At 35.3% G+C, this 24,048-nt stretch overlaps 1 protein-coding gene across 6 annotated transcripts in view; it reads right to left on the reverse strand.

Moving 5' to 3' along the window:
- Hmcn1 (hemicentin 1) overlaps positions 1 to 24,048 on the reverse strand; it is a 381,331-nt gene that overhangs the window by 116,809 nt on the left and 240,474 nt on the right. For all 6 annotated transcript variants that reach the window (XM_048809830.1, XM_048809832.1, XM_048809831.1 and 3 more), the window contains 8 exons: positions 13,295 to 13,396; positions 12,341 to 12,517; positions 11,546 to 11,697; positions 9,958 to 10,081; positions 5,310 to 5,485; positions 3,270 to 3,366; positions 1,142 to 1,264; positions 219 to 380 (listed from right to left, as the gene is read on the reverse strand). In XM_048809830.1, coding sequence (XP_048665787.1) covers positions 219 to 380; positions 1,142 to 1,264; positions 3,270 to 3,366; positions 5,310 to 5,485; positions 9,958 to 10,081; positions 11,546 to 11,697; positions 12,341 to 12,517; positions 13,295 to 13,396 — 1,113 coding nt within the window. The remainder of the gene's footprint in view (positions 1 to 218; positions 381 to 1,141; positions 1,265 to 3,269; positions 3,367 to 5,309; positions 5,486 to 9,957; positions 10,082 to 11,545; positions 11,698 to 12,340; positions 12,518 to 13,294; positions 13,397 to 24,048) is intronic.

Consider the following 24,048-nt stretch of genomic DNA (forward strand, 5'->3'; position numbering starts at 1 on the left):
TACTTGCCCACTTATTCCATCTCCATCCAGGAAATAGTCTTTCACTGGTTGGTGAGCAGAGGCAGAGGAGACAGCTATATTTAAATTCGTGGGTCACAAGACATACATAACCATACCACTTTGAATGAATGTTAAATATATGAAGAAGTCAATGGAAAGAAAGAATGGAAAGCTTTAAAAGAAGATTGTTCCCAAAGCTTGGCTAATCAACAACTTACTGTAAACTTGCAGACTGTATTCTTTCTTTGTGGTTCCAGCAACATTGGAAGCCACACACGTATAAAGACCTGCATCAGACTTTTCAGCAATTGAGATCTGTAACTGTCTGCCTCCAGATAAGATTCTAACTCGCCCCACAGAGTCAGCCAGCACTGGAGAGCCTGCCAAGAAAAGCAAATAACAGATCTGAGGAAAAAAATAAAGGTTTTTGTGTACATAGTCTGATAAGTGTATATAGTTATTTATTTACTTCCTAATGCAAGTACCTAAAAGGCAGATAACCGAGTGAAAAAAAAACCCTGCCCTGGTGTGCACAATGAAGGAGGCATATAAATGAACTAAAAATTGGAGGTTGGGGAAATAGCTCAGTTGGTAGAGTGCTTGCCTCACATGTACAAAGCCCTGGGTTCGATCCCCAGCACCACCAAAAACCAAAAACCACTAAATGAACTAAAATCTTAGATGATCTGATACATACTGGGCACAAATAAGAATTTGTTGATGAATCAGTTGAAAATCTGCTGAACCGCAGAATTCAATCTTAATACACATTGCAAAACTGTTGTAAATGCAATAGAAATGTGTGGCTTAGAAAATAATTTTAAAAATCTATTTTCAAGAAGAAAATATAGTTCTTTGAAAAACAAATTCTGGATAATTATAGATGCCCATAATACATTTTATTAAAAAGCAGTCAGTTAATGCATAAAATTGATTTTTCCCCCTCTAGGGAGCAGTTAGTCTTAAAAAATGAAGATTTTTCAGGAAGTATGGAAATATCAAAACTTAATATAAATCAATGTTGCTATCTAATAGTATACCAATGCTAGAAAAGTTTGTTTACAAATTGACATGTTTGTTAAACAAGATATTCATTTTTTATTTATATTTAATTTTAGAAATTTCCAGGAGGAAAACCGACCTTTCTTCTTCCAAACGAGATTTGGGGGTGGAATTCCACTTGATTCACACAACAGACTAATGAGATTCCCTTCAATGACTGTAAGTTGGGAAAGTTCATCAGAACCATAGATATTTGGTGGTACTGAAAGAAAGAAAAATACTGTTTGTATACTTTTCATTTCATATAGTATTTCACTAACACTTTACATGCAACAAAAAAATTTCCATCTACATGACATAAGGAAATAATCAGCACATGAGGTTGACATAGCAAACCATATTAAAAGCCACCTGTATGGGCTGGGGATGTGGCTCAAGCGGTAGCACACTTGCCTGGCATGCGTGCGACCCGGGTTCGATCCTCAGCACCACATACAAAGATGTTGTGTCTGCCGAAAAACTAAAAATAAATATTAAAATTCTCTTTCTCTCTCTCTCTCTCCCCCTCCCTCTCTCTTAAAAAAAAAAATTCTCTCTTTTAAAAAAAAAGCCACCTGTAAGATGTAGAATAAATATATAACAGCAGACTTTCCTATTTTTACAGATAAAATTTAATTATCAAAATATTCAGAATGGCATAAAAAGAAGCAAATCTATTTTAAATATTTAGATACCTTGCATCAAAAAGCTAAGGCATGGATCAAGTTTAAAATTTAACCCGGTCATTGGTGCACAGCCAACTTTGATATCTCAGGTGCTGAACAAAATCAGAAAACATTTGGCACATAACACATAGTAAAGAACAGAGGCGAGGGGCTTCATTCAAGTAGTGGACATGTTACCTATTCTAGACTGCCTGGCCTGCCTCACTTACTCATCTCTGGCATCTTCTGGAACCTTCAAAGAGAATCCTGACTGCTCAGGCTTCTCTCAGAAGCTACAGTCTGCAGCTGCTGATGAGCTTTCCCTAGGACACTTCTTTGGCTGTGGAATGATCAGGAGGTTGATGCTGGTTCTTCCCAGCTCCAGGGAGGTGAGGAGTGGGAGAACGCTCCTCAACCCACAGCATAGAGTCCAGTTATTATTCAACTACCCCATGTAAGAGCCTCTATTCCTTTAAGGCTCATGCCACCAATTCATTTCTCTTTATCTCACCTCTGTGAACCCATCAATCTTCTATCCAACAATTTGGTACTGTACTCATTTTTTACTTTGTCTTCATACCAAGTCCTGCCATCAGTCTATGGACTGAACCTCAAGATAAATTCTAGCTCATGACTTCACCAATTTAAAAGTTAAAAAAAAAAAAAAACAGTCAAAATCCAGAGGGTTTAATAGATCATAAATGAAGTTAAAGCAGTATTTAAAATAAAGGTGATGATGCTGGAAATGGGAGCAGTAATGAACAATTAGCAGACAGCCACAACCAAGGCAAAAGTCATGATTATTCATAAGAACTTCCTTAATTAGTAAAACATAGTAAAATTTGAAGTGAAGACAGCCTTTCTTTTCTTTTTTTCTTTTTTTTTTTTTGATACCAGGGATTGAACTCAGGGGCACTCAACCACTGAGCCACATCTCCAGCCCTATTTTTTTGTATTTTATTTAGAGACAGGGTCTCCCTGAGATGCTTAGCACCTTGCTTTTTGTTGAGGCTGGCTTTGAATTTATAATCCTCCTGTCTCAGCCTCCTGAGTCGATGGGATTACAGGTGTGCACCACCACGTCTTGGCGTCTGGCGAGAACAGCTTTTCTTAACTAACACAGTAGCCCTATCTTCAACCACACGAGCACACGTGTTGTCTCCCCTCTCACATGTATAGTTCCCATGCACCATTTGGCCTTTTGATTTATCTTCACTTGGACAACCCACCACCAGTGCCTGGAGGAGGCCCACACATCACAAGGCTCTGGTTGTGGAAGATAAAGGACACACTGGGCAGGAGAGAAGAGCCTTGTTACAGCAAAGTCACGACTGATACCATGAGGCCCTGGGCATCCATCTACTGTGGCTCCCAAATTAGTTCTTTAAGCTGATACTCAAGACTGCTCAGTGTCTCTAAGCGCTCTGGTGATTACCCATCTTTGTATTATAATTGAGTTTAGTTACATGGATGAAATGTGTCATTTTAAAAACTGACACAGTGAATAAAAACATTAAAATTTCCAAGCGTGTCATCCGCTTCACAGGGGCTGACTGTACTTACCCCAAATATTGACATTATAGTTTTTCTCCGTTTTTCCAGCGACATTTGTTGCTTCGCAAGTGTAACGACCCGTGTCTTGAACCTGAGCATCTTCAATCTAAAAACAAAACCACTCTCTGAAATCATAAGTGCTGTTTCACAGTGGGGGGGATTCCTATTACTGGCTCTTTGTGGTCTCTTATTTTTAATTTTTATTCTGAAGATGTTCAAGCAATAAAAAGGTGAGAGAAACATAAAACGAACAACTAAACTCCCCTCCCCCAGATTTAACAGCTTTTATTAAGTTATTGAATCCTAAAATTCTGACTTGGTTTATGTTGATTTATGTTGAAAGTCTAGAAAGGCTTGTTAAATACAATTTAGATAAAAACACCAAAATTTTAAAAAATCACCATTTCTGATAAACTCAGGGTTTTAAAATACACAATCCTTATCTATTCAGGACAATGTTCGGTAAGTTAATACTCTTATTATTGCCTTATTATATATGTCTTTTCCCCATTGAGTTTGGGGGTAGAAGATGAGTAGAATAGAGAAGAGGGGTTAAGCATTTTTGAGCACCTAGTGTATACCATACTAAATAAATGGTCGGATTCTACCACCATACCTGGGTCAAGGTGTGCAAGAGTAGTACTGGGTTGTGCACAGGTAAGATGGTCTCTGCTGACCCACTATGCTTGGCTTCTGTCCAAGTTTTCATTCTAGGCTCCTCCCTATGCCCTCTCAATGGAACCTGCACACCCTAGGTGTCTGGCCCAGCTCCGTGGTGGTGGAGATCAATAGAACTTCTCTATTCACTCAGATTGGCATTCCGACAGTTGTCTCCCTGTCATTCAGCCAGAGCTACGGTTTGAGAATTTTACTACCTGCTGTCTAGGATGCTGGGCTCTGCCTCCAGGCAGGAGTAGCGCTTTTTCTTCTTCTTTCCTTGCTGCCCTGTAGCCCATTGGCTTATCCCTCTTTCATTCATCAGTGATTCTGGTCTGGGCTTTCTCACCTACTCCATTATTACAGGATCCTAATTCCCAAGGTCTCCTTCCTTTCCCTCTAGCCTTCACCTTTGTGCTCCTGCCCTCTTACCCATGCAGTGTCCTCCAGGGTAAGCTGCTCTCTTACCGCCCTTCCCACACGCTGATTTTTCCAGACTGTTTACCAGTAATGATTGAGCTCCCTCCACCAAGAGGCTGTGTGTAGTTTGTAGCTGTACTCCCTGTGTTCAAATCAAAGTTCTGCCTCTTGGTAAGGACCAGATTACTTAGTTATCCTTTTAATTCTTGGCTGGGTCATTGGAAGTATCATATAAGCATTCAGTGGGGTTACGAATATTTTGACTTTTTGGCCCCTTAAATTCTAATGTGTCAGGCTAGCTTTCAGTGGAAGCTCTTATTTCACTCAAATGAACCTTTTCAACATTATTTCCATATATTCACTTGGTAAAATTCTTAGTATCATTCAATTAATGTGCTCGCTTTCCTTAATTAAGAGTCTTGTTCTATTTATCCTTAAAAAATTTGGCAGTCTTTGAAGACTCTTCTGGGCAACCAGAGTATCATCTTTTGCTATCCCTCCCCAAATATTCTAACTGTATCATCCATTTGGTAATCGACTGAGACTTATTGTAGTTATTGCATTTTTGAACTGAACTTTTAGTTAACTTTTCATAGATTTATGTGAAATTATTAAGATACTGAGGATATTAAATTGAGTTCTGTTGTTTGCATCCATATCCAGAGGACCCAGAATGGGTATTGGCTGATTGGTTGAATGACTGAACATGGGACAGTCCTTACAATATTCCCATATGTTTTCCTAGAAGCATGTTTTGAGATGGCTTCTGTCTACAAGTATGAAAAGATAATTAAGTATTTAAATCTCATTAAGCATAAAATTTGAAAATATTACCAACCTCACTGAGAAGCATTTCTAGAATTTTATAAGATGAAATCAGAACACATGTCAAAGATAGGCAAGCTTAACAGGGGTAACACCAGCACCATGAGCTGAGGAGTAATATATGATGGAAGGAATTTACAGCCTTACCTTTAACACACTTCCATTTTCAGAGATACCGAGGCCTGGTTTCTTCAGCAAAGGGCGGCCATCTTTTAACCATGTCAGAGTCGGTGGGGGGACAGCATCACTTTGACAAAACAACTCTAAGGCTTGGCTAATGAGGACCGAGACATTCTGTTCTTCTCCCATAATATTTGGTGGAACTAAGTGAAAGATGAGATTTCCCTCAGCATAACACAGGCCAGCCAACTGTTTATTAATCATCAAGACATACACTGAATAACTTTCCTGGTTCTTTTAAGATGGAGGATCACAGCTATTCTAAAATCGCCTCTTTGCATCGTTTGGTTCAGAATCAAGTGTTAATAAGTCACTGATTAATATACTCCTGTCGAACAGAAATAATGCTGACCATCTTTTCACTTGAAAATTTTTTTAAAACTCAAAGTTCTCAACAAGGGCACATTTAAGAAACTTCTAGAACTAGATGTTACTGCTTAAGGTTTTCAAAGTGATAACTCACTCATGAAATATTTTGGAAATAACAAATTAAAGCGAATATACTTTCAGTATGTAGTCACATATTTTTGCAAAAGAAATGAATTTCATAATCACAGAAGCAAAAATTTAAAAAACTGGAAGAGAACAGAGATTACCTAGTCTCACCCCACAGCATACAAAACATTAAAGGGGTGACAGATAATAGCTTAGGCAAAATAAAATGACTAATTGATGGCAAAGAATCTTCTGACGTGAAGTTCAGTGTTCTTTTTTTGTTTTCCATGATGCCTTGCCATCTATCTATGGAACAAAGACCATGGGGGATAAGTGACACAATAAAGAACCAACTAAATCAGTGAAAGCTGTAAAATGTACAGTTACATAAAAGGAGAAGATGAGTTAAAATTTTAATGAGATTAAAATTAGAATTCTCTGGCTATATGGCTTGTCAGAAGCTAAAATATATTCTTGGAGAAATTTAAAGACTCTCCTTCAGTTGAGAATACTAAAAAGTAAACAATCATTTGTCTCAGATGGTGTATTTTTTCTTTATTTTTTGGTACTGGGGCTTGAACCCAGGAGTGTTTAAACACTGAGCCACATCCCCAGCTCATTCTTGTGTTTTATTTTATTTTATATTAGAAACAGGGTCTCACTGAGTTGCTTAGAGCCTCACTAAGTTGTTGAGGCTGGCTTTGAACTTGCAATCCTCCTGCCCCAGCCTTCTAAATTGCTGGGATTACAGGAGTGTGCCACCGTGCCCAGCCTCAGATGGTTTTGTATAGCTCTGTCAAGAAAGGGAAAGTGGGCTCCATAATCTATAAAGGACTCTCAAACCTGTATATGAAATCAATTGGAAAAGAGAAATTAATGATGAAATCAGAACTGTCATAAAGGGACACACCCCAAAAAATCACAGAGGGGAATTTCCTTGACCATTTCTCATTACATCCCATAACTACTCAGGGTTGTAGAAAACTTATTATGTTTGTAGTAGTTGTTGAATTTGTTTTGGTTTTGCTTTTTTGTTTTCATAAGAAAAGCTAAGTTGCATTCAAATGAATACTGAGGGTCTTTCCAAATGTTTTGGTAGAAATGAGATTTTTGTGGTGAGGAACATTATTATAGTTCATTAGCCACAGTTCCATGCTCAATACTCCACCATGTGGCCAGATGACAAGGAATCCAATTAATTGTGACTAGCAGCATTTGCGTATCCACAACCACAAGGCTTCTCTGCTACCCTGTCTGCTTCAGTGGGAAAGGTCTGTGAAAGAAAGGGTGCGTTTGTGTCCAGTTTCTGGGCGCATACTTGTGCTAAACCCAAAGCAATGGACATTAAAGGAAGAAACGCCCTGCACGGTGGCTGAAACAGGCCACAGAGCGTTTGTGTGATGCTCCTACTGCTAAATTTCACAGTGCACAACAGAGGTCCAGCTCTCAAAGTTATCCACGGGACAACAGTGGGATTGTTTTTGATATATGACACACTAGTTAGAAGGTATGTGACTAGTCTGTTCAAGATTCAGACCCCTGCCTGGCACAGTGGCACATGCCTGTGATCTCAGTGGCTCAGGAGGCTGAGGCAGGAGGATTGCGAGTTCAAAGCCAGGCTTAGCAATTTAGCGAGGGCTTAAGAAGCTTAAAGTGAGACCCTGCCTCCAAAAAAAAAAAAAAGGGTTGGGGATGTGGCTCAGTGGTTTTGTGCCCCCGAGTTCAATTCCCGGTAGTCCTCACCCCCCCCCCCAAAAAAAAAGATTAAGACTGTTATTAAAATTGTATGATAAGTATAATTAATGTGACTTTCAAAGACATCATGAAAATGGATACATTCACCAGCTTCAGCACAGGAAAGCCTGAGTAGAACAGCCTAGAAATAATTTTGGGTCATGTTTGGTCTTATTGGATAAAAAAAAAAGTATCATTAGCTATATATAACAGTTTATCTTTTATTATTTGTAGAATTTACAAAAGAGCATGATTTCCTTATGACCACAGAAGTGAAACTCAAACAATTCAAGTCTACAAAATGCTGATTTATTTCTAAATATTGGTCCTTCAATTACTCTTCTTTACAGTTAAATGAGTTGATTCAAATATAAAAGGAACCAGATTTTTGAAACTGCAAAAATAATGGAGCATTCATTTAAGAAACTTAAAGCAAATCTAATTACAGTTGAGCGCATATATATTACTAAAACACACATATTTTTTTCTGTCCTGGTTTTCATTTCCAACTTTCTATTTAGTCTGAGATGAAAACAAGTCTTCCGCTTCCTTAGCTGTTTTCTTTATTTTGTGCTGGGGTTATGCTGCTTAGGAAAGAGCATGCTCTGAACTTGTTACTCTTTCTACACATTATACCTACTGATATAACTACCAAAGTCAGAATTGCCATCAGGCTATACTTCCTGAGATGCTGAACACTGTGAGCACTGTAAGAAGGTTTTCTGAGCTTAGGTTTAAAGAAGAGGTGCCTCAAGAATACAAATCTTAAAAAAAAACATCAATTCTTATTTCAGTGTCTTACCGTTTATAGCCAGGAAGAAATTCTTTAAATAATTATTCTTGTATTTATAGGGAAACTATTTTATACACTGTGTATTCCTCCTACCATGCCCACTACAACATAAATCTAAGAGTAATGGATCCAAGTAGACACAAGATTGCTGAGAATGCTAACATAAGAATAAAATGTGTAGAAAGAAGGCTAATGGAACATAGGTTGGAAACTATCAAAATCTATCTTAATTTTATAGTTATTTTAGTCATTTTATTTTTATACCAGAGAAAAGATCCTTGTTTTTAGTCCAAGGAGATGGGATACAAATACCTTAGAAAAGGATAAAGAATAGTGACGAATGTTTCTATTAACTCTTGGAAAATAACAGTTCTTCATCATCTCCCAGGCCTACTCTTGACATTAGCCACTACAGAAATGGAAGGAGTTGAACCTAGATTTTCACTGTTGACTAAGACCCAATGTGAAGCCACCTAACGACTGAAGGAGCTGTTATGTCACATACTTAGCCTGATGATTTTTCTCATCAAGATATTTTAGAAAGGCAGTCTTCTAGTTTTTAGAAAGCATAACAGTAATCCTATTCAGTGAATGAATTAGAATCCCTGGGATTGGACATTATAAACCTGTTACCTAAAATACACCAGCAAATCCAGGGGCTGGAGGCAGACTCATGTCAACTATAGTAGCAATAGGAAAAAAGACAATGGAGAGTCCTTTAGTAGTATACCAATGCCTCCTAGGATTTTTTATATTAAACGATATATGGTATCAATGTTGGAAGAATAGTTTTTTTTACCAAAAATATATGTGATTAATATACAAGTTATTTGTGATACATTTGTTGTCAAATTTACAAACAAAACTCAGTATGATCCTCATGATCTGGATATATATGTATTCTGTATGTGTGTGTGTGTGTTTCCAATAAAAATGAGTTATTTGGAAGGAAGCAGGACTTTAGACCTGTATCAAGCAGATACTCCACAATGGGCCATGGAAGAAACAATTTCATTATTCCATGAACCAAGGAATACAATGCATATAAGACACTGAATGAAGTCTGCAACAGATGTGGAAAGACAGGCATCATCAATGAATGGAGGTCCTTCTGGGGGACTTCTGTTGTGACAAAACCAGGTATTACCTTCTCTACCACATGACAACATTGCGGGTAGGAAAATCACTTGAATTTTGTCTACATGTAAATCTCGTTTAACTTTGTCTTCCCAAATAGCTTTGAATTCATAGACATAGTATTGGTCACAAAATACAGTGACTGCAAATATAATTTAAAATAATAAAATAATGACTGTGTAGAATAGATGATGAGAGTTACTGGAGCAGGTATTTGCTTTAGTGAGAAGATTATGTCTTCCCAATTGCAGAACTGATATCCACAGTCCTGTTCCTCAAAGCACTCTATAAAACCACACCCTCCAGGATGAATGTGCACATTGCAATATCCCAGAACTTTAAAAAGGATAAATAAAAGTGTAAAGCAGAAAGAAAATTTAATTTGAGTCCATCAGGTAATATAGTTCCTCTGTTCATCGTTCTTTATATTTACATTTAACTTCCCTTAATTTCCTTAACGAACTCAAGACCCAAACACATCTACACAGAGCAGAAATAATTAGTAGCAGGTCTCACCATGTACTCTGAGGTCAATGTCTCTTTGCTTCTCCCCAGCAGCATTCACTGCCACACAGGTGTATCTCCCTGTATCACTTATTTGTGCGCTGGTCAGTGCCAAGATGCGACCCCCAGAGAGAACCTGCCAATTAAAAGAAAGCTAAATCATCAACATGCCCCATGAGAATGGTAGGTGAACTTTCCCTCTTGTTTTCTAAGGCTGATCAATGGGCATTTGCCACTAGGAGAATTTTCACTTGGACATTTTAAAGTGGGCAATAGAATCCCCTACTCATCTTCTCAGTGGAAGACAGAGACGAGAACCAAACTGGGTAATAATCATTGAAAGCAGGTCAATGTACAGCATAAAGAACAAGTCAAAGTCCATCCATAATTGAGAGAGAGAGAGAGACACACACACACACAGGGAACAAAGAGAAGTGGAAATAAAAGGAGCTAAGTCTCCTTATTTTTCTTTTAGAAATAAGTAAAAAGTTATGATCAAGAACAAAGTCATAGCCCAAACAAATTATCTCTCTTCTTTGTCCTTTTATCCCATGGATCAATGGTTCCCTTAAATAGTGACATTAACTCATGATCTTCTAATGATTCCAAATTCTAAAAGGTTAGATATTTTTAAATATCAGAAGAAATGAGGGTTAGGAGAACTAAGTTCTCTGCTAGGCAAAATAAAATTAGACTTTAAATTAGACACAGGCATACCTCAGAGATGTTTTGGGTTTGGTTCTTCTGCAATAAAGCAAATATTGTAATAAAGCAAGTCATACAAATATTTTGGTTCCCCCGTGTATATAAAAGTTATGTTCACACTGTCCTGTGGTCTATTATGTGAAATAGCAGTAAGTCCAAAACACAATATGTGTGTGTGTGTGTGTGTGTGTGTGTGTGTATCTTACTTAAAAATACTTCATTGGTTAAGAAAAAAATGCAATGATCATCTGCACTGTTGGAAGAAATGGTGCTAATTGGCTCAATGCATGGTTGACAAAAAAATCTTAATCTGTACAAATTGCAATATCTGTAAAGGAAAACAAAGTGAAGCACAAATGAAGGAATGCTTGTGTGTATTTCTGCGTTGTTAACATTGAGTTACTAAAATAATGCACTTAATTTTTTTTTCTGAGACTCAAAGTGTTTCTCATGTTTCCATTCTAATTTTTCTACTTCTATTCTTTGATGTTTTTATACAAGTATACATATTCTATTTGATTCTCAGATTCATTATTATTTCTAGATATTTAAATACAAACTCTACTAGAAAATTCCTGTTTTTATTGTTGATGAACAATCACTGTGGTAGGAGTAAGAATTGGGGACAGATAGAAAAGAATAGGTATATAAAAAATGGGTAAAATATAATACTTACATGTGAGGCGGGGGAACTCTTGGAAATACTAAGCTTTCAACAGATTGCTTAGATATCCCAATTGTGTGTCCATGGCATTTATGGGTGCTTATGTGTAATTTCTTAAAATAACATTTGTTAATTCTTTTTCCCTAAATCTCTTCAACAGCTTCACATGTTTGTATTTCCTGTATTGAATACATGGGTGGTAGATTTATCTAAGTAAATGAAAAAGGCTACCTGGATTCCATCAGCGAAACTGGAGACAGGGCTCCCATCTTTCAACCAGGTCAGACTTGGGGCAGGTATCCCTCTGGATTCACATTCCAGTCTCACCAGATTGTTAACCACCACTGCCACCATATTATTACTGCCAGAAATTGATGGGGGAACTGAAAAAATAAAAGTCATGTATGTTAACAAACCCAGGGTATGTCACGAGAAAATAATGAAAACCATACACAATACCCATACTAATGTCTTCTTACGGTTTGATTTTTTTTTAAATTTTGCTTTGTTTTTGGTAAGTTCTTCCACATCTGTTATTTGAAATAGAATCACAGTCATCCTGTGAGATAAATAGGGCAAGTATCAATAACTCTATTTTACAGATGAAGAAAAGGAAGTTTCATTAGTTTGTTTGGCAACTCAGTTTTCAATGATAGAGTGGCTTTCTATTTCTATCTCCAGATGTGTGTGTGTGTGTGTGTGTGTGTGTGCATGCGTGCATCCAGTATACTGTGTTAACTGCCAACTCCTCTTGAAAAGCCTTATTAGAGATGATAACTTGGAAACATTTAATACTAACGATTCTGTTAGAACATCAGTGACTATTTCAATAATTCATTTAAAACAAGTTGAGCAGCATGTGAAAATTGAGCATTTTAATAGGCACCAGGAGTAAGAATGTTTATTGGTTTTAAACACTGGGTCCTTAAATAGAAAAGAAAATAACACACTTCATGAAATATTTGCTCTAGAATTTTACAGAATGCTTCCTTAGCCCTGGATGAATCCAGGAGAGGCAGTACTTACCATGAACTTGTAGACTGTAAAATAATTCTGTAGCTCCAGCAGAGTTGATGGCCACACATTTATATATGCCAGCATCTGAGATCTGGGCACTTTCAATATTGATGATTTGCCCCCTATTCAAGAAAGTGATGCTGGGAGAGCCTGAGAGTAGGTGGTTATCTTTGTACCAGGTAATAACTGAAAGGGGAAGGGCAGAAAAGGTCAATTAAAAAAAAATTCAATATACTAAGTTGGAACTTAATTGAAGTAGCTACACTTGCTTGACTTTAATCTTATTGCTTGAGCTTCATCTATTTAAGTAAACATCTTTTTTAGGGTTGATTTTTAAGAGAATGTTAGGAAAAACATTAAATTTCAAGATGAGTTCTGAAATGTTAACAAGAAGATATTCTTTATATTGTCTCTAATATATCATTATTGTTTCATAGTAAAGTTTAAACCTGTTGTATTTCTTTTTATTGTGTATTTCCTATAAAGTTTTGCCTAAAGATCTAATCAAAATCACAAGTTGTACACACTATTGGCTTCAAAATTTTATAGTATTATTGATCCAAATGAAGAACCCACCTGTGATTGGGAATGTACAAAACAAAAGCAGAGTCTCATGAGAATGACTGTGATTAAGAATCAATTTGGTCAAGCTTTGTTAATATAGTATTAAAAATTAAAAATATACTTTTCAACGTGAATGTGCATAAAACTCAAATGTGGCCACAATATGGACAAGACAATTTACAAATTTCTACATTAAGTGGATTATTTGATGCAACTAAAAGCAATGAAATTCAAAAATATCATTCATATGACATTCTTACTAGTGTTTTACTCTTGAAACATATTCTATAGCCTTTTTATTAGTAATTAGAAATTAGTCCACTACATTCATAAACAATTTCAGCCAATCCCAGAAATCTTAAAATGTTAATAAATTACAGTTTTCAAAAGTCAACCTACCAGGCGAGGGATTCCCAGAAGCCTCACACTCCAGCTGTATGGGGTTGTCCACCACCACCGTTTCGTTGAGCATCTTCCCTGCGTCTTCCAGACTGGGTGGTTCTACAAGAAGTCCAATCGGGAAATTAATATTAGTGGGCTATTTACACTGAGTTGCTTACTCTGCAAATTATAATTTTATTTCTTCCTTTCTTTCTCTCATATATACACTGATATATTTGAAATAAAATAAAATATACTCTTAAGTAGAATTGAAGAACAGGATAGAAAAAAATCTTAATAGATTTTCTGGATCATTATTTTCCAATAAGAAAATCCTTAGGAGTGTAGTAAAAGAACATTAAATGAATACTTTCAAAATTCTGATTAATCTGTCTGGTCCGATGATGAATTATCTTTAGCTATACGCAATCTACTTCATTTGAACTCTTCCAATAGAGAAGAAATAAATAGGTCTCAAAATATCTGACTTTATCTTGGTTAATACTATCTTAGATCATTTCAGAAAAAAATGTTGGAATGATATTTTGGGTTTATTTTTTAGCAGGCTTTTCTCTGACAAAATTAAAACAGGAAAAAAAAATGCTTTCAATTTTAAATAATTGCTAATAATGGTGCTCTGTTATTTAGTGTAGTTGGAAAACAGGAATGTGGAAAGTCTATCAGGCGAAGATACAAGGAGTAACAACCTGGACCATCAATGGGGGGTATTTTCAACAGTGTCTCAAGGAGTATGGGAAGGATACCAGAATGAAAAACTTACAAGAGTCTAAAGGTTTTGTCTGCTTGGAAATGATCTCATAGATAAAAATTAGCATTTGAAGTTTGCAGAAAAAATACATTTTAAAGATTTGCTAAATTTAAGTCATTTGATGCACTAGAAATTACCCATCCATATATAATCAATCAATTAATCCATTAATCTACAAAAATAAAAAAGAAAAGAGAAAGGAAACAAACACATCAGAAAATGATTAGAATTAAATAAGGTGTTAGGAAAAAAATGAAGTATAGTATAGAGGTGAATGAATTCATCTCCTTATTTAATATACCTTTGAAAATCTTTTTAAAATTAAGATTTTTAAAACTCTGATGAGTTAACAATTTTTTAATTAAAAAATCCAAGTGGGTAAAAAGCACAAAAAGAATTTTAATGAAAAGCCGAACAAAGATACATCCAGACGACAATTTGACATCAATTTCTGACAAATTGGTAGACACAACAAAAATTTTAAAAATGATAAAGCAATATGCTTTACATTGGTTCAAATGTTGCAATTCATGAGTAATCCTTTTTAATGGCAATGTTTTATGCATTGAATAACGAAGTAAAGATTGTTAAAAAGCAAGGAAAATTAGTTCAATATGCCTGTCTCAGAAATTGAATAATGAAACAACTAAAGTCACAAAGGATTTGAAAAACAAAATTTACCATTCAGATTGTGTATGCATGTTTGTGTGTATCTGTTGTTACCAAAGAGATTATATATTATTTTCAAATGCCAATGGAATATTCAAAATAGACTATTATACCACAAAAAATCAGTATTTTACTATCACATAAAGATATAATAATAAAGGAATAGAAATCAATAACAAAAGTATAAAGTTATATACATAGGATACATCCTCACTAAAGATAAAATAAAAATAAAAATGAAAGTACAAGTTTAAAAAAACATAAACTTAAGTGAAATTGATTGATATTATAGGATTTCACCAAAGCAGTACAGTATGTACAGAAAATCCTAAGCCCTAATTAACATATTTTAAAAATGACTAAATTTTTAAAATAAGTGTTTAAGTATTCAACCCAGAATCTAGAAAAAAACTAATAAACCAAAAGAGGCTATAAATAAAGAAATAATAAAAATATAAGCAAAACACAAGACCAAAGAAAACAAACAAAAGCACAATAAGATTCAAAGTTGTTTTTTGACAAGATTAAAATGAAGTCTGTCCTCAGAGGAAGATATTTGTGCAGGTCAGATCTCTTATCTGACAGTTGTTCCTGAAGACTCAGCCTACAAATCCACACTCCTTCACGCCTGCAATTCCTCTTGTATACATTTAATTCCATATATTAACCCTTCCTGTTTAAGTGCCTAAAATGTTTCTGTTTTATACACTGAATTTGGATCACCAAAACAGTATCTAAGGACAAATAAATCTTTCAATATGGCTGGCTGGGCTGGGGATGTGGCTCAAGCGGTAGCGCGCTCGCCTGTCATGCGTGCTGCCCGGGTTCGATCCTCAGCACCACATACAAACAAAGATGTTGTGTCAGCCAAGAACTAAAAAATAAATATTAAAAAAATTCTCTCTTACTCTCTCTCTTTAAAAAAAAAATCTAAATAAATAAATAAATATGGCTGGCTGACTTTTCCATCTGCAAAGGGAGAAATAACCAGCCTGTGGCACATTCTTTCAAAACAGTTATTTAAAAAAAATCACTTGAAGCCTCTGGGTTCGTGAAGTGCTCGTTGGCGGCTTTCACAGACACAGCTGTGAAATGAGACATTATGGTGGGAAAAAGAAATACAAGATCTACAGAAGGGGTTCGCTATTTCTCACGTGAGAACTTAAAGAATAAAAGACTGAATTTCAGAAAGAATTGACAGAGTAAGGTCTTGAAACATCCACTCTTCTATTAAGGAAGAAAGATCACTGAAAAAATTGTTAAGATTATCTTTTTCACCAATCCAAGAAGTTGCTTATTCAAGGAAAAAGAAAACAGCTAAACCTCACTAAGAATAGTACGCCTCTGTATAGTTTAACTCACCCCATGCCCATCCAAAGTTGCCCTAGCCCAGCCAAAGTTGAAAACAAATGGTTTCATAATCACAGTTTGTGTGTGTGTGTGTGTGTAAGCAGTCTATCTGATAGTGGATAGAACAGAATAGGATTGGGGCTACTTAAAAGCACCATTCTAAGTGAACTGTTATAATTTGAGCTATTTGGTTCCCTCTTTAAAAATCCTCATTTGCAGGATTTGCCTTTATTTAATCAGACTCAAGAGTTCTCTCAGCACAAACAACCTCTTATTGGAGGGTATTTTAAAGTCCATAAAAACGAACTTTATGGAATTTTTGGGAAGCCACGAAAAATTAGTTTCTATTGCTGCTATTATAAATTATCCCAAACTTGGTAGCTTAAACAATAAAACTTAAAAGTTTTGTAGGTCCAAAGTCCAATAAAACTTCATTGGGTTAAAAATCAAGGTGTCAGCTGAGTTGAGTTACTTTTTGGAGTTTCTAGAAGAGAACCAGTTTCCTAGCCTTTTCCAACTTCCACAGGCCATTTGCATTCCTTGACTTGTGGTCACTTTCTTCATCTTCAAATCTAGTCTGTGCTGGGGAGTCTTAAGGGACATATTTCTCTGATATTCTGCCTCCCTCTTCCACATTAAAGGATGCTTATGATTATTACATTGGGTTCATCAAGATATTTAGGGGTAATCTCTCTACTTTAAGGCCAGCTGACAACAATCTTAATTTCACTGGCTACCTTAAATTCTTTAAAGATGCAGCCTAACATATATTATCAGGTTCCAGGATTAGGATGCTTATATTCTCCCCAATCACTAAATAGACAAGAAGCAACAACAAAGACCAGCTGCAACAATAACAGCAAAAAGCATGGCAAAACGGGAAGTTATGAGTGGGAATTAACACCTTATGTATGTTACTTACAATTTCTGCTTTTCAATAAAAACAAAAATAAAACACATAAAGGAAGAAGTGAACATGACATACACAGAAAAAGAAGAATAGAAACTGTCCATCAGGAAGCTTAGATATTGGACTTATTAGACTAAGACTTTAAATCAGCTATTTTAAATATGTTTCAACAATTACATAAACCATGACTAAAGAACTCAGTGGAAGTATGAGAATAATGTCTCACTGGAGTACAAATCAAAAGATGGAATTACTAAAAAATAATTTTTAAAAAAAGAGCCAAATAGAAATCTTGGACTCAATGCCATATCTGATCAGGAAGAAAGCAGAATCAATGACTTTATTTTATTTATTTATTTTCTTGTTACTGGAGATTTAACCCAGGGGCACTTTACCACCATGCCATATCCTCAGCCCTTTTTCTCTTTTTTTATTTTAAGACAGTGTCTTCCTAAGTTGCTTAGTGCTTCCTAAGTTACTGAGGCTGGTCTTGAACTTGTGATCCTTCTGTTTCAGCCTTCTGAGTTGCTGGGATTATAGTCATGCCCTACCATCTTCAGCAGAATCAGTGAATTTAAAGATAGGTCAGTTGAGAATATACAATTTCAGAAGCATCCAGGAAAAAGAATCAAGAAAAGTGACAGTTTCTTTGAGACTTGGGACACCATCAAGTATAATGGGGTTTCTGAAGAAGAGAAGACACAGAAAGGTGCAGAAACAAAAGATAAATAATAGTTGAAATTTTCCTAAATTTGAAAAAAGATATTAACCCACATATTTAAGAAGTTAAACTCCCAGTTGTAAAAACTTAAAAAAAATAAAATCCACACTAAGATATTAGAATCAAACTGTTCAAAACCAAAGATGAAGAAAATCTTAAAAGTAGCAAGAGAGAAGTGACTTATAATGTACAAGGACACTCAATAAGGACCTCACCAAAAAAACATAAAAGAAAATGACCATCAAATAAGAATTCTATGCCCAGCAAATCTATCCTTTAAAAATAAATAAAGAATAAATCAACACTTTCCTAGAAAAACAAAATGTTGAAAGTATTCATTGGTAGCTCATGTCCTATAAGAAATACCAAAGGGTGTTTGTCAGGCTGAATGAAGCAATAAGTAACATATGAAGAGATAAGGAACACTGACAGGTGTAACTACACCAACAAGTATAAAAGGCAGTAAAAATTTTTTGCTTTTTTCTCTTATTGATTTAAATGACAATGTCATAAATCAATAATTATAAATTTACTTTTTTCTCTTATTGATTTAAATGACAATGTCATAAATCAATAATTATAAATTTGTGGTGATGAACAGATGATGAAGAAAAGAATTTGCATAACAATAAGAGGACAAAAGGAGGAAAAGGAGCCAAATTTTATATATTATTAAAACTTTATATTAATTGAAACCTACATTATTATTTACAAAGATGTTAATTCTGTTCCTTAGAATAACCACTAAAAATATATTAAAAAATAGTAAAGAAACAAGGCAAATTAAATGGTACACACCAATATGCCTATTTACCATAAAAAGGTAGCAATGATGGAACAGAAAAACAAATAAATGGCATAAGACATAAAAATACCCAACAAATTACAGACCCAATCCTAACATATCAACAACTATACTGAGTACAAATGGATTAAATACTCCAATCAAAGGGCAGAAACTGGAATAATGGATTAAAAAAAAAACATGATCCAATTTTATGTTGTGTACAAGAGAAACATTTCAGATTCAGACACAAATGCTTGAAAGCAAAAGGAAGGAAAAGATACATAATATAAATAGTAACCAAAAAGGAAATAAAGAGACTATACTATACAAAAATATGCTTCAAGAGAAGTAGGACGTTTTTTAATGTCACAAAGGGTCGATTCATCAAGGAGGCATACCAATTATAAACGTATCTGTATGTAATAACAGAGTCCCAGCATAAATGGAATGAAAAATAACAGACTCAAAGAGAAAAACAGACAAGTTGACAATAAAAGTTGGAGACTTCAATATTCAACTTTCAGTAAAAACTTGTCTATGGCATGAGAAATTATCAACAGAATGAAGAGATGGCCTACAGGAAAAGTACTTAGGAACAATTCATCCAATATGGCATTGATTTCCAAAATATATAAAGAACTCAAACCACTCAACAGTAAAAAGTAAATAAATAAAACAATCCGATTTTAATAATAGGCAAAAGAAAAAAAAAAACAACAAATGGCCCAATCAATAAATGGGCTAAGGAACTAAACAGACACTTCACTGAAAAAGAAATACAACTGATCAACAAACACATTAAAAAATGTTCATCATCTCTAGCAATTAGAGAAATGCAAATTAAAACTACCAAGATTTCATCTCACTCTATTTAGAATGGCAATTGTTAAAAATATAAGCAAAAGTAAGTGTGGGTGATGATGTGGGGGAAAAGGTGAACTCATATATTGCTGGTGGGACTGAAAATTGGTACAACCATTATGGAAAGCAGAATGGAGATTCATCAGAAAACTTGGAATGGAACAGCCATTTGAGGCACTTATCCCACTCCTTGGTTCATACCCAAAGGACTTAAAATCAGCACACTACAGTAATGCAGCCACATCAATGTTTATAGCAACTCAATTCACAATAGCAAAACTATGGAACCAATGTAGATGCCCTTCAACAGGTGAATGGATAAAGAAAATTTGGTACCTATATCCAATGGAATATTGCTCAGCCTTACAGAACAATGAAATTATGGCTTTTGCAGGTAAATGGATGGAATTAGAGAATATCATGCTAAGTAAAATAAGCCAATCCCAATAAACCAAAGCCAGAATGTTTTCTCTGATAAGCAGATGCTAATCCTTACTGGGGCAAGGGATAAGGAAGAATGAAGGAACTTTGGATTACGTAGAGGGGAGTGAAGGAAGGGGTGAGGCTGTGGGGATGGGAAGGGTGGTAGAATGAGACAGACATTACTGCCCTATATACATGTACGGTTACAGTACTGGTGTGACTCTGCACCATGTACAGCCAGAGGAATGAGAAGTTGTGCTCCATTTGTGTACAATGTTTCAAAATGCATTCTACTGTCATGTATAACTAATTAGAACAAATTTTAACAAAGCAAAAAAATAGGCAAATGATCTGAATATACATTGCTCAAAAGAGGTTATAAAAATGGCCAACAATTATATGAAAAATGCCTAACATAAGAAAAATGCAAATCAAAATGACAATAAAATATAATTTTACTCCAGTTAGAATGGCTATTATCAGGAAAAAAAATGCTGGAGAGCATGTAGAGAAAGCAGAACTCTCAAACCTTTTTGGTGGAAATGTAAATTCATACAGACATTATGGTTAAAGTATGGAGGTTTCTCAAAAACTAGAACTAGAGCTACAGTATGATACAGCAAACCCACTACTTGGTATGTATCCAAAGGAAATGAAGAATCACCTGCACTTGCATGTTTATTGTAGTAGCTCACAATAAGAATGATAACGCATCAGTGTCGGTTTCCATTGATGGATTAATGGATAAGGAAAAGGTGGTATATATACACAATAGAATATTATTCAACATTAAGTAGAATGAAATTCTGTCATTTGCAGCAACACAGCCTGAACTGGGAGACATTATGTTAAGTAAAACAAGAAGTCAGGCACAGAAAGACAAATCCTGCATGTCCTGCGTTGCTAGTGGGACTACAAATTGGTACAACCACTCTGGAAAGCAGTAAGGAGATTCCCTAGAAAACTTGGAGTGGAACTGCCATTTGACCCAGTTATCCCACTCCTCAGTATATACCCAAAGGACTTAAAATCATCATAGTATAGTAACACAGTCACATCAATGTTTATAGTAGCTCAATTCACAATAGCAAAATTATGGAACCAATGTAGATGTCCTTCAATAGATGAATGGATAAAGAAAATGCAGTACATATACACAATGGAATATTACTCAGCATTAAAAATGACTTTATGATTTTGCTGGTAAATGGATGGATCTGGAGACTCTCATGCTAACTGAAATAAGCCAGTCCCAAAAAATTAAAGGTCGAATGTTCTCTCTGATATGTGGATGCTAAAACACAATAAGGAGGGTAGGGAGGGAAGAATCGAATTTGATTGGATTAGACAAAGGGAAATGAAGGGAAGGGAGTGGGGATAGGAAAAAGATAGTAGAGTGAATCAGACACAACTTTCCTATGTTCATATATGAATACACCACCGTGAAACTCCACATTATATACAACCCCAAGAATGGGATCCTAATTAGAATAAGTTGTACTCCATGTATGTATAATGTCAAGATACACTCTACTGTCATGTATATCTAAAAAGAACAAATAAAATATAAATTAAAAAATTTTTTAAAATACTACATGTACTCACTTACATATGGAAGCTAAAAAGTGGATCTCAAAGAAGCAGGGAACAGATGAGTGGATATCAGAGCCTGAGAATGAAAGGAGGGATGGATGGAGAGAGAATGGGCAGTGGGTACAGAGTTGCAGCTGGATAGAAAGAGAAACTTCTAATGGTCTATGGCACAGCAGGATAACCGTGGTTGGCAACAATTAAATATTTCAAAATAGTTAATAGGGAGGATTTCAAATGCTCCCAACTCAACGAAATAATATGCATGAAGTGAAAGACACACCAGTTGCCTTGATTTGATCACAACATATTGTATACATGTATTGAAATGTCACACGGTACTCCACGAATGTTAAATTGCTATGTGTCAATTAAAAATTAATTTAAAAACTCAAAATTTCTGCTTCAAAAATAAAAAAATTCGGCATCTATACACAATGGAATATTACTCAGCACTAAAAAACAATAAGATCATGGCATTTGCAGGGAAATGGATGGCATCAGAGCAGACTATGCTAAGTGAAGTTAGCCAATCCCCCCAAAATAAATGTTGAATGTCTTCTCTGATATAAGGGGGGGTGACTCAAAATGGGGAAGAGAGGAAGAGCATGGGAAGAAAATTACCTCTACATAGGGAAGAGGGATGGGAGGGAAAGGGAGGGAGAAAGGGAATTGCATGGATGGTGGAAGGAGACGTCTCCCTCATTGTTATACAAAATACATGTATGAAGATGTGAGAAAAAAAAAGAATAGTGTTACAAAAGCCTGTGACGTTTCATTGCTTCAAGTGCCAGCCAGAGAATTTCAGTGCAAATTCATACACTAAATACAAGAAAAACCTGATTTTCAGTTAAGAAGTAAGTACCATATGAATTCCATCATTCCCTTCTAGCATTTAAAGTGGACAGTCTTGAATATGGAAGAAATTAGAAATGATTCTAGACAAATCATTAGTTAGGTAACAACATCTCATATTAACAATAAGATGTCTGTGTTCCCTAGGCATGAGGGCACATTCCATTCAATTTACTGTTTTGGTTTGGTTTCTTCCTTCTTCTAAAACCTGCATGAGCATATCATGCCAAAGCCACAATACCTTTTTCTTGGTGCAGTATGTGCTAGATTCTGCCTATTCCTTTAATCAGTCAGAACTGACTTTCAAATTGAATGGAATTAATATACAATTGACCTGAGTGGTTTTAGTTGAGTTAATCCTCCCTATTCACTAAAACTATGAAACAGTGAGGAATAAATTCATCCATAGCAATATATGTAATAGTATAATACAGTAGAGTCCTGAACTGAACTTATTCATTGAAAAATAAAAACAAAGTTCCCCAAGTCTCCTTTAGGCCACAAGTGAGCTATTAAACAAAACAGAAATGACAGAGAAACGTTTTTTGAGTGGGTGTTAGCAGATGTTAGCCAAGCAAATACTTTTAAAAAAATAAAATAAAAATAAGGGGGGCTTTACTAACGTTTTTACCAGACAACTAATACAGACCCATGCGGGTTCTTGGCCAACAGTAAAGGCAGAAACGCTTTAGATATATTTGTTAAAATTGTGCAGTGAGAAGGGCTAGGAGCCAACCATATGTTTTGCCAAAATAGTCTTTATGCTACCATTTACAGATGTTGACTGGGGGCCAGGCACCAGGCTAAGATTTTCAGGCATAGTCTTCCATTTGATCTTCAAACAACCCCCATGACTATGAGGTATTATCATTATCCTTCCCAACATACAGATCTGAGGACTCCAAGTTTTTAGAAAGCTAATATCTGCACTTAACAGCTTGCAGGCATTAATCGACAATGTAGGAATCAAACTTGAAGTGCCTCTTCTTAACAACATTCTACTTCTTCTGGATATTTCACCTTGGTTGATTTTTTTTCCCTAGGAAATAATTATGTGCAGATGAAATGAATGCTTGAGTTATTAGACCCCAAATAACCATTTGTTTGTGGAAACATCTGTTTCATTTGGCAAATATTTGAGGTTTAGATATAATTTCATAGTTTGGTTTAGAGAATAAAAACTTCCAGAATTATGAAACTTTGATGATCAAAAAAAGACCACCTACTGAGGGCTCCTGCCTTTTATAATAACCAGAAGTCCTCCTTGGAAATTCCATGAGAACGTTCCTCTCCTCATGATCGGAACTTGGTCTTCTAGTCCTGGAGACTATAAGTCCTCTTACTTTGGCTGTTGGAAACATTTTTTTGCTATGATTGAGCAGAATGGCAGCATCTAAGATCTTTTTAGAAGAAAGGAAAATATTAAAGAATTGGAATGCTGAGTATTTTAGGATTGAAAAATTTTGGAAGACAACTGTAATAAATGGCTACTTGCTGAATGTGTTACTCACTAATAAAGACTGAGATTAAAACAAACCCTAACTTCAAAAGTAACTATAGGGGTGGTTAAATAAGCCAATAACTGAAGTACATTAAGTGATGAGTGCTTCCCAAGAGATTTGCCAATGCCTTTTTAAATATATATAGTACCAGAACTGTATATAATACTTCTGAAGTGTTCAGAGATAAAGAGTATTACAGGGCTAGTTTCTCTCCTATTCCTCATATTGTATTTTTTATTACTGACTTTTATGATTGATTAGCCCTTTTAGGACACTGAATTATCATATCTACAGTAATTGCCAAAATCCAAATAATGCTCAAGTATTTCCATGTA

The sequence above is a fragment of the Marmota marmota genome, unplaced genomic scaffold (assembly GCF_001458135.2).
Source record: "Marmota marmota marmota unplaced genomic scaffold, marMar, whole genome shotgun sequence".
NCBI lineage: Eukaryota > Metazoa > Chordata > Mammalia > Rodentia > Sciuridae > Marmota > Marmota marmota.